Source organism: Lepidochelys olivacea (genome assembly GCF_965140295.1).
Source record: "Lepidochelys olivacea isolate rLepOli2 genome assembly, chromosome: 16".
In the NCBI taxonomy this organism is placed as follows: Eukaryota; Metazoa; Chordata; order Testudines; family Cheloniidae; genus Lepidochelys; species Lepidochelys olivacea.
The window spans coordinates 23,730,722-23,742,261 of record NC_140426.1 but is presented as its reverse complement, the minus strand read 5'-3'; the positions used below and the strand labels follow the sequence as shown (position 1 = coordinate 23,742,261).

Sequence of the window (11,540 nt, the reverse complement as noted above, 5' to 3'; positions counted from 1 at the left end):
CCTTGAGACCTTGACCCTAATATGGTGGTTTCCAGTATCTCCCCTTCTGCTTCCCTGAGATCTTTTTGTTTCTGTCTAGGAACATCCTCCCTCCCACTAAGCGGGAGGTCTTGAAGAGACCTCTAGTTGTGTTGGAGTATTTACTCCCATAGAAGACGAATGACTCAGACAGCAGAAGCCAGGTCAGGTTGCCACCCAGGGCCAAACAGGGTAGGATCTGACTGATTAAAGCTATGGGAGACCTTACATAAAATAGCTAAATAAATCTTTAATATTTCTAATTGCAAATGTACAGAAATTGCACGTCCACATCATCTCTTTGAACACCAACAACTTTCTCTGTACATTATTACATAGTTTAAAAGAGGCTGAAGGAGTTTCAGCAAACACTTCCACTTCGCTTTGTTTTTTAAACATACTTACAAAAAAGGTTTTTTGTTTGTTTTTTTTCGTCATAAGAGGATATAAAACATAGCGACTGCTCATCAGGAACAAGTATCAGCCTAAGCAGATATACAGAGAGAGGTATATCTTAAGACACAGTGATGGATGATAAAGGAATATGGGACCATGGAGACTGCACTTTGGGTACCGATAGTTGATGCAGAACCACATAAAATTTACAGCAATGTCACACCTCACGTTACCTGTGAAAGTCAAGTAGCGAAACCAAAACCCTGCTCCAAAGCGCCAGCATTTGAGGATTGTTGTGGAGTGTCCATGGGCTGTAAAGCCTCTGCTCAGCAGACGAACAGGTTCCTCTCTGGCCCAAATTACATACTCCCCCTCCAAGAACAGAAAATGACAACGCTTCTCTGCCCAGCAGTCACACAAGGGGGCCCGTAGCTGACCCATCAGGTGGGGGGCCATTCGCGCAGACACAGTATCTGGCTAGAAGTGAACGGTCTCCCTTCTGGGGCAGTTCAAGGAATCGCTTGGGAACTAGGGAACAGCAGCAGCCGCACTCACTTTAGAGGCCAGGACTAGACAGGCGGAGTTGGAGTCCCAGCTCACCCTGAATACAGCCCCTTTTGGGGCAGGGCTGCAGCATGCCAGAACAGGGATGGAAGAGACCCAGAGGTGACCTGGGGGGAGGCCAGGCCCTGGAGATCAGTGCAGGGTTGTCCCCCCCTGTACATTTGCTTGGTGCTTTCTCAGTGGAGGGTAATGAGCTTGGTGGAACTGACAAAGCACAGCTATTGTCACCCAGGTCCAGCAAAACCCTACAGTGTGCCTGGGGAAACCTCCAGTCTATGGATTCCAGCATAACTCGGTGTGTCCTGCATCTGGCAGTACGTTACACAGCTGTCCTAAAGCGGGGAGCCAAGACACTGCTCACAATTCCAGGAATGCTCTAACAGGGACAAGCAAAAACCACAATGCTGAAGGGACAGAGTGCAGACTTCCAAGGACCTGTTTGGGTGGAGGGCATTTCTGCTTAATAGATTGGGGGGGGAGAGGGGAAGCGGTTGGTTCCTAAACTATTGTAGTTGGTAGGAAGTCTCCCTGGAGCTTCTGGCTCTGAACTTAAAGCACAACCCCCACTGTATTAGATTTATAGCGTGCAGCAACCATGGGATATTTCACACCCCAACGCCTCGCACGTTTTCTCTCCATCACCCCAAATCAAAACCCTGGATCCATCCCAGCCCCCAAGGGGCAGCTGAAATCTGAACCCAGATCTGAATTTGCTTACTTGAGCCCACCTCTGTTTAAAAACAAAACAAAAAAACCCAAACAAACCAGCGGTAGAGACACTCAACTCCTGACCAAATAAGCAGCACCAGAAGTAAATTACTATATACAACTGTTAGGTGAATAGGTACATTACAGTCAAACACCAAGAACATATACAAAAAATTGTAAGACTTGCATTAAGATAAAAATCTGTGAATGTTTGTTTTGTTTACACAGTTACAGTTTTTGCACTAGAATAGGCTCTTGTCGCAGAAAGCACGAGAACGAAAACAGCAGGTCGCATGATGGTCAGTAGAGTGGTTGTTTTACTCTCTGTTGCTGGGAACACCTCTGCAAATTGTCTCTGGTATTGCTATGCGAAACACCAGGCTTGAGGACAGGAATTGCACTCACACCCCCCCACTGGTGTGCAGCTCATAAATAACAAAACCACAAACTGAAGTAACACACTAAGAGATGGGCCTGAACCAAACCTCCAGATCTGGATCCCATGTTTTAGGGGACATCTCTACAAAGAAGAGATTTCTTCTGGGACTGAGTTCCTTTTCATACTGGCTCAGGAAACTACAGATCAGAAGGTGTCAGATCCGGAAATGTTAGTTTTTAAATAACTCCCTGTGGAAGGGTTTAGGTTTTTCTGCTACACCAGCAGCACACCGTGCATGCTTTAACTGAGATTTTGGTATTAACCAAGAGTTTGTAATGTAGTCCCTAAAAAGTTTTGGTAGCAATGGATTGGCTCAGGGCTGAGGAGTAGGTTAAGATGTATGGTACTTAGCTTCAGTACTAAATAGACAATTGTTTCGGGGATCCCCCTGCCAGTTCTTAGGGCAAGCACTGAATTTGCATCCAAAAACAGTTCCCTGAAGTTTCCGTGTAAGAATGGAAATCAGTCCCTGCTAGGGCACCCTTCCACCACTCCTTCCTAGCATTCTAAGTGAAACAGCTTCCATCTTTCATAGGAGGAATATTTCAGACCCTAAAAAAATAACCAGAGCTAAAAGTACATCTCCAGGCACCAGCTGCTTAAAAAGAGTCTTTTTTTGCAGGGTTCTGTAAAGGTATTTGACACTGAGACAAAGGCGGGTGTAAGCGTATGTACCAAATTGTTCATAGTACCCTGTATACGCCTAACCTGTCTGGGTCTTTCTCCAGGGGCTGTCAGTTTTGTGAGCTTCTTCAAAGCCACTTGTGCTAATTCTCCAATATTCAGTGGTCACTTGGCTCTGAGGAGCTCCTCTTTTTGGTCTTACGTTCACGCCACACTGTGAATTTAAATCAAGAGATGGGACGGCATTCCTTGCGTGTGGAGAGCTTCGAGCGCAGACAGGCCGTCAACCATCCAAGATCCAGAGCTGCAGAAGTTGCAGCCCTATGTGACCTGGGCTGGGGCTTCCGTGGAAGAGAAGCTTTTAGAAAAAAGCAGCTTTAACTTTAAAATAATCCCCTCCACAGTGAATCTTTTTAGGATTTGCGGTGGCAGGACAACAGAGAAATGCAAACAGTGTCCTGCTAGCACAGACTAGATACTGTGGAGTTGGGACCTAAGCCTAGCACAATTCAGTATCCTAGTCCCTTCTGACTGTACATTTAAACATGGCACTGGGCAAACTAGGATAAGCATACAGCAAGTATGTGCTCCTAATGGGCGGAATAGGCAGATGTCCTATACACTGTACAGTGGCATCCATGTCTCAGAGAAACCATCTCTCTGGGTCTCCGTATTAATGACCTGTTCTGAGACTGGGAATCAAGAAGGACTAACTTTAAAAAACAAAAACAAAAAAACCTGCACTGGCAGCAGGTCAGTGGCATAATCCCCCTCTAAGGAGATGGCCCTTCCGCTGAGCAACACACGTCTGAATGTGCCGAATCTACTTCTTTCAGCAGTTAGGAAAGTCTAATCCTGGCTTATGTCTGCACAGTGCCTCCTGACCATGGGAATTTCGGTGGCTGCTGCTGTTCTTGTTGGTTATTCCCTTATGACCATGTTTTACATTCTTCGAGGCTGTTAATTTCCGTGCAGTGCTCATTCCCAATTTAAAGAGGACAGTATTCCAGAAAATGGGCTGTATTTTTTTCTAATGCATACTGTGAAAGAAAAGAAATATAATTACCAATCTTCATGCTTCTTCAGGGTTTTTCTTTTTCTTGAATGTTTAGCACACACCTTTGCATATAGCACCCCCACCCCCTCCGCACAAATAACCCTTCCTTTTCTGAGCAAGCAGCCACATCCTAAACAAATGCTGGTGTAAAACTGATTCCACTCCCTGAATCGTGATGGGGCTTCAAGACATTTTTCGGCGTGATTTTTGGCTAGTAACCCACACTTCACAACCCAACCGCTAAGCAGCTGGGTGAGCTGAGTGGACGTGATATTTGCTGTGTTCAATAGCAGGAAGTTTAGTGGGATGCTACTCATGTGGAACGTTTCACTGTGTTAGATTTGTGACAAGGTAACATGCCCCTCCCTCCCCTCCTTAGATTGCCAAGAAGAAACTGCACCTAGAAATAAAGACACCATCCCTAGAACACCAGCTCCCCTTCTCTGCTGGCGTATAACAGTCCCGCTGCCTTGGACACAAGCCTGCACCAGCTGCACTGGGCTTGGCGTCTGACTGGTAGGTTGGCAAAAAGTAAAGCAAAGACAGAGAGCTGTTCTCTTGCTGCAAGGTGCCATCGTAGGTGTAATATGCATGGACTCTCCCGGGAGCGCCGGACTCCTACAGAGGTAACACTCGCTGCGACACTGCTTAGCCCAGCAATTCCTGCTAAAGTGCTATTTACTCCCCTCCCAGGTGACCTGCCCTGTTGTCTATCTGTGCCAGCATTCCTTTGGCTCCCACCCCGCACACATAGCGAGCTTTGTCCTTGCTCTTCAGACCCTCCTCTCCTGAGTCACTCGGATTTCATTCAAACACCAGTTCCCTTGGGTGAGCGTCAAACTGAGAGTGGCCCAGGAACCCTCTCTTACTGCACAACGCCGGGGGAAAGGTGCTTGTGCAGGGACCAGTGCATGGAGCATGCGCCAAGCGGGGCACAGGAGCCATGTGCTGCGGCCACCCCGACCTGAAGCTACACAGAATGACCCACCAAGCAAACCAAGTGCCATGGCAGAGCATTTCCTGACCAGGGCTGGAATTAGACTAAGTGGGTTTCAGACCGATACGTTCTCCTCCTCCACTGAGCGTTTACCCGCAGGAACCCACCACTGAACACACTTTAACTAGCCTGAGTGGGCCTGGCGCAGGCTTTCCCAGACTCCTTTATTTTGCTTACTGGCACGCCAAGGCCATTATCATGGGCCAGGAGGAGTGTGAGGTATGTCCTTGGGGCAGTTGGAGAAGGAAAAGGTTAAACATTAAACACTGACTTAAATCCACCAGTGACAGCAATCCCCCCCGCATACGGAGCTCTCCTTTTGCCACACATTTCACACAACTCGGTCTTTTGGTCCCCTCAACTTGCTGGCGTTGGCGTCTCCCACCAAGGAGCAGTCAAGTGCGCCGTCTGCAGTAAGGAGCTGGTTCCTTGGGGAGTGGGGGGGGGGGAGACAGCAGCCATTCTCTGAAGCACGGCTCACCCCTGCTGCTGCGCAGTCTTTCAGGCCAGGCCTCCTCTCCTGCAGCAGCTCCCTCCGCGGGTTAACAATTGCTGCTGTTTCTGAATTCTCCGTTCTCTGTAATCTGTAATTTAGTTGGGTTTGTGGGGGAGATCCCGTTACGTGTCTGCATGCTGTACCTCTCTTTCAGCTGAGTAAGGGCACTCATTAACCGTGCGTTGGCCGCATCCAGTGAAGCAATACGTTTCTCCTGCAACCAAACAGAAAGTGGGGCACTTTCAGTGAGCGTGCCTGTGGAAACTGCCTCCATGAGACCTCATCTCTTGGCACAGGTGTGCAAAGGCAGGGTCAGCTTTGGTTTAGCAAACCCAGGGAGGATTTGGATGCAGGTCCTGTTCTACAGGAGCTTGCAGTTGTTGGGGGTTGGACAATTTGAGAAAACGGTACCAGTTCAGAGCCAGAGGTATTGGGATATCTCTGTCCGAAAGGACAATGTTAACAGATACCACTGCCAGCCCTGCCCTCCCTGGGCCAGCCTCTCTGCAGATAACAGTTCGGCTCACACAAACTCCAACATGTCAGGCTTTCAGGCTAGTGGAATCAGAGCTAAATTCATTTCATCATGTTCTAATTGACCCTGAACAAAACAGAGATAAAATGGCTTCTATTATTCTCCCAATTATACAGGCATGTGCCACACGCGGTTTTTTTCCTCCCACCCAGCAGCAGTTAGAATGAGGAGAAGGTTCATGTTCTAAAACCCAATTCTCTCCTTCAATGGTTATTCATATCCATGTTTAATTGATTTTGTTTTAATGGATGTTGATCGTTCAAACGCCTCGTAGCCTGCCCGGAGAGCTGCGACGGCCGGGTCCCATTTCGCGCTGAATACAGAGGGGGCAGAGTCCAGCGTTATGACGACAAGGATGGGTGCCAAGCAGTCCTGTGCTGCCATCTGGTTCTGACACCATCTCCCTCTGTGAACTTGGGTAAGTCACTGAGCCCACCCTCTGTCGTCAGTTCCCCCAGCTGCAGCCTGGGGATAGAAATACTTACCTGAGGGATGCTCAGAGGTTGGACTGGTGACGGTTTGTGTGTACACGGCTTTGAAAACCGTTCTTCCCCACACACGATTCTAGCACTGAGGCTAATCTTAGGGTGGGGTGGAACCCAGAGGCACAGAAACTGGTTACAAATGGAAAGGTGACGCTCATGCTCTAGGGTTGCAGCTGCAGGGTCCGGAAGGGACCTCCAGGATGTTCTGGGTTTGAGGTTTTTTTCTTCCTCTGAAGCATCGGGGCTGGCCACGGCCAATGATGAGACACTGAGCAGGGAGCACCAGGGCTCGGAGGTAGCCCTGAGCATTTTCTCTTCCAGGCGCTTGGCCGCCTGGTTCTTGCTCACACGCTCAGGATCTCACCGATCCCCATGTGTGGGGGTGGGGAAGGAATCCCCCCCCGAGTTAGACTGGTAGGGACCTTGGGGCTTTTTGCCTTCCTCTGCAGCGCGTGGGTGCAGGTCACTGGGCATATCTCACTTCATCATTTCCCTGCCATGGCTGGGGCCTCAGGAGGGACGGAGGGCCACCAGTGCTTATTGTCAGCCTGTGGCCTGTCGCAGTCTAGTCACCTGTGGGCTGTAACACTTTGGATTTAGGGTGTAGGTGCTAGGCTGAGGAATGTGTGCAATTCCGGCTTTAATGCTCCAACTCTGAGCAGATCCAGCACTAGTTCCTTTAGAAGAGCAAGCAGACCTTGTTGACACTGAATTGTGCTCGCTCTCCGGGACGTGCACCTCACAATGGGAGGCTGCGTGCAGTCTTTGCTCAGGAGTAGTGCTCATGGAGATCAGGATTTGGCCAATTTAAACTAGAAAATCAAAGTAAAACTTTGTTTCCACTCATTGCTCCAATGGTAGCACATCCATGTAGGAAAAGAGTCCAAAAGGAAACTCCAGCGAATGGGCTGTGTCTACTTAGGGGGTTAGAATCTTTAAAGCACTGCCCAACAGAGCTGGACATGGATAACTATGGCAGGCCTGTGTTGTAACCACTGCTCTCACTCATATTTAAAGCATCACCGATGTCAAGAAACGAGTGAGCCGTCGCCTTCAGCCTGATCCATAGCAGTGTATGGGCCATGGATCTGTCTGAGTTGTACACGAAAAGTTAGAGCATCAAAGGGCATTTTGGCAGAGTTGAGACCATGCTGATATCTATTTTTCTGCCCGGAGCTCTGTGGGCAGCAGCAAGGAGGAAGGACAAAAGTGTGAAGTTTGGTGGCGAACCCACCTGAACGGATGAAATTTCACAAGGGAGAAAGTAGTAACTTTCTGTTCAGTTCTGCTTTCCTGGGACCTGTTCAGGCCCCTGCCCAGCAAGGAGGGAGCCTCTTATGCTGGTTGATCAGCAGGGTTCTTAGGTGGCCGTGTCTGGACGATGGGGGGAATGATTGGTGCCTGGCCTGGCTGTGCGAGATTCTGAAGCAAGCAATGCTCCTTAGTGGACGGGATCAGGTGCCCTCCTCTGAGCTCTACCTGTGCCCCAGGGAACGTTCCTAAAATCCAGTTAAAAAAGCTTGCCGGACAGCCCTGGAGGCTAGCTCTGAAAGGAGGAGAAACAGGTAGTGCGTGAGGGCCAAGGCGAGGCCGAGAGTCAAGCACAATTTGCAGGCTACGGAAGGCACGCTGTCAATAGCTGTCTGTTAACGGACTCCCCTCTCTCTCCTAGGCTCAGCTTGAACACTAGAGAGGTGGATGTGCTGATTTACTAGCACTGACCAAATGACTGTAAAGATAAACTGATTCCTTTTCGCCAGGTTCTCCTTGCTCCTTTCCCATTTGCTACCCAGTAAATCATTACTCAAGAATGGTGACTCAGTCTATGATAAACAGGGTCATTAAGCATGTAGTCTAGAATAGTGGGACCTGGCTGCAGATGGTGGCCAAGACACTGATCTTCTTTTCCTGTGTTCAAACTGGAGCAGAATGTCAGCATCCACAGCACCTCTCTCAGGCATTGTTTCACACCCACAGACCTTTGCCCCCACCTCTGCACCCGTCGCTAATTGTGGCCATGTCTATTTAATGAGCTGAGTTGTGGGTGCTACAGTTAGCTAGGAAACTAGCTTCAAATATTTGTGCCTGAACAAATGGAAGCCAGCCCTGGAATTCTCTCCTTATCGGCTAATGGGAGCCTTTGCAACTGTTGGGCGGGAGGTTGATCGTTTGTCAGGGGGCTGAGGTAAAAGCTCAGCTGAGGCAGATTTCCAACAGCGACTAGAGGAGTCTCTCTGCTGTCCCATGCAGGAGAGAGCAGCTGGGTCCTACACATGACCTGCTAATGGAAACAGCTGCCTTTATGCCAAATGCCTAGAGAAGGAGGAGAAGACTCTTTCTGCGCATCTCCCGCCACCCAGCTGCTCAATGGAAAGGGGAGCTGTGAGCGATGTTGGAATAGTTTGTACCATCTTCCTACAGGTGAGTACCTGCTCATGCTCTGAACTCTTTATCAGGGCTCTTAGTCATCCGATGGGGCGTGCAGCCCTGAGAAGGAACAGGCTATGCTACCCTACTCAAGGGTACATGTTCTTTGGATGGTACTTTTTTATACTGCTCCTGGCATTTCATGGGGAAAGCCCTGATGTCCTCTGCCTTCATCACTAGTGCATGGTAGGTGACTTTCTGACCTACACCTGCTTGCTTCCCTTTTCCTCCATCTTCCCTTCCCCTCTATGGTGGCTTTCCAGGACACCTCTCTCCATCCTGCAACACCCATGGCCAGTAAGCACAAACATCGGAGAGATTCCTGGTACATAAAGGGAAGGAGTGACTTATAAGCCTGTCATGGTAATGTCTCCCCTAGAGATCTCCCTGCAGTTACCAGTGGGCATGGGATATAGAAGCATCTGAGCAGCAGGTGGTGATGTTATCCTGTTTGTGCAGCGTAACTGCTGCACCCAAGGGAGGCTAGAAAGAGACAGGCTTCCACCATTAACTCGGACTCCTTTTGCTTTGGGTTTAAATCAGCCCCTTCTAAGGCTACACTGAAGTTGAGAGAGTCCTAGAATCCCCCAGCTCCATTTCAGCCTCCCCATACCCTCACTGTCTTCTGCCAGGGAGGCAAAGGTCTGAGCCCCTCGGATGGATGGTGCTGTAGCCGTGCAAACACCATGATGGTAATAACAACAGGCTACAACCTTAACTGTGGTCTGGATTATCATCGGTTTAGTGCAATGCTTGCTATGCCCTCTGGGACAGTAACAATGGGATCTGCACATCAGTGGGGCTCATTCTCCCAGGGCTGCTGTACATCCTGACATTAAAAGGGTACTGACCTGGGCATCAATAATCTTCTGTTTGGAATCCACTGCTGCCTGCATTTCTGCATGATCTTTCTTTAATTCCTCCTCGACCGACATCAATCTGGCAAGAGAACCCAGAAGCAAACGTTTAGCTTCCGAGAAGCAGAGAGTCTAGCTGCTGTTATTAAACAGTGCATTCTGCTGCTGCAAGGAGCTCGCCTGGGAGACCAAAATCTCCTCTCTGTGCCCAGAACAAGTAGAGCATAGGCAGCAGCGGTAACCTCTTCCCTCCCGCTGCCAGCCTGCCCTGGCCCTGCCTGGAAGGACAGACTGGCCCATTCCAGCTCCTTGGCTGCTCTTGCTGAGGCTGCCGGCTGCGTAGTGGGTTTTGTGATAGGGACACCTGTCTATTAGAAACTATGCTCAGACCCACCAATGCCGAGCACCTAGCCAGCAGCCGGGAATGACTTTGGCTTACCCCTGGCCATTGCAGGTTCGCTGTGAGTGCTGGCCTGAAGCAGAAAGGCATCAGGCACCCTGTTAGAAAGCCATGGAGCCCGCCAGGCCAGCACTAGTTAAAGTGCAGTGCTAGTTCCCCTGCTCGTCCTTCATCCCTTTCATGGTCATTTCAGTTCTTCAACTTGCAGAGTGGGTCAGCCCTGCACAGCTGCCAGCTCTCTGGTGACCTAGGAGGCTGCCCTAGCAGGGGGGTGAGATTGCTCTGATCACCTGTTTGTGGGATCCAACACCCTGAAAGGCAGTGCCCCTCTGCAGAGAGCATCCAGGTGCAGGAGTCCATTAATTACACGTGTTAGGATCTATACCGGCTCTGTCACCTGCAGCCACCACGCCATTAGTCTGGTAGACTTTTAAATCAGTCTCCTGGGATGGATGATACAGACTATTTCTTCCCTTACTCCTTGACAGCAGAGGAGGCAAAGGGTTGATTTACATCTCGAAAGCACAGAGCAAGGGGTGAAACAGCAGGCCAAACCAATGGGAAGCTCTCACATCGTATCCCCGCCTTCAGGGAGCACAAAAACCGGTTTTTTCACGTGACATTGCCGGCATTCGCACACACAGCATCCCACTTTCAGAGAACGTGGAATTTCTGCAGTTAAGATCAGAATAGGGCTGGGGCCGTGGAAAATGGCTGGCCCTGAGAGTCTTATTGGTTAAAAAACAAACCAACCAAAACTCTCTGCTCCAGTTGTTCAAAACCCTGCTGTTTGCTGTCTGACTGTTAAACTACTCTAGACATGAGCAAGCAAAGGATGAGGTGGGAAGGGAGGGAGCTTTAGAGCAGCTGATTTAGGAGAGCAGCTTAAAAGAAAGGAACGGGTCTAGCTTGGCTAAAGACTATGACATTGGGCCATAACAGCCTATATGTATGTAAACACCATGGAGGCAGAGGGTTACTTGGGATGTCAGCTCGGAGTAATGAGATGGAGAGGAACACTCAGACCTTCCTGACAGTGAGAGATGTCTGCTGGAGACATAATCTCCAAAGGGGAGAGGCAGAAGCCCCATTGCTTTGGGTATAGAAAACAGGACAAAATAATATACTGAAAGGAAAAATCCTACCCTGAGCCCAGAGAGCTGGGCTGGGTTCAGAGGTCTCAACCATCTCTGAATTCTACCATTCCATGAACCAAGCAAATCTATGGATTCCGTCACCCCGAGCTTTAACAGAGACAGGTGCCCCTCCAAAGGGGCAGAGGGTCGCTGGAGTGAAATAGCTGACGTTTGCAAACCTGAGGTTGGAAAGAACATGGGAGCAGGTGAGGGCCCCTCCATTTCCAGCTGGATCCCAGGAAATGAAAAACAGTGAAAAGCTAAAAGTTGCCCAGACTTGCCTGCACCTCAGAAGAAGTTTGATTCTCTTGTAGCTTGGGGTCAGTGCTGATTTCAGAACTACTTCCCTCCCCCAGCCCAAGAAACACAGATTGACTGAAAATGTAGTGCTTTGGTGACTG

General features: G+C 49.4%; 1 protein-coding gene across 6 annotated transcripts in view; it reads right to left on the bottom strand.

Annotated features, from left to right (window-relative positions):
• Positions 1–248: 248 nt before the first annotated feature.
• DAB2IP (DAB2 interacting protein) overlaps positions 249–11,540 on the bottom strand; it is a 263,147-nt gene continuing 251,855 nt past the window's right edge. For 5 of the 6 annotated variants that reach the window (XM_084650155.1, XM_084650157.1, XM_084650159.1 and 2 more), the window contains 2 exons: positions 9,598–9,685; positions 249–5,513 (listed from right to left, as the gene is read on the bottom strand). In XM_084650155.1, coding sequence (XP_084506281.1) covers positions 5,346–5,513; positions 9,598–9,685 — 256 coding nt within the window. In that variant the 3' untranslated portion in view covers positions 249–5,345. The remainder of the gene's footprint in view (positions 5,514–9,597; positions 9,686–11,540) is intronic. The other variant, XM_084650156.1, reaches the window with a different exon arrangement.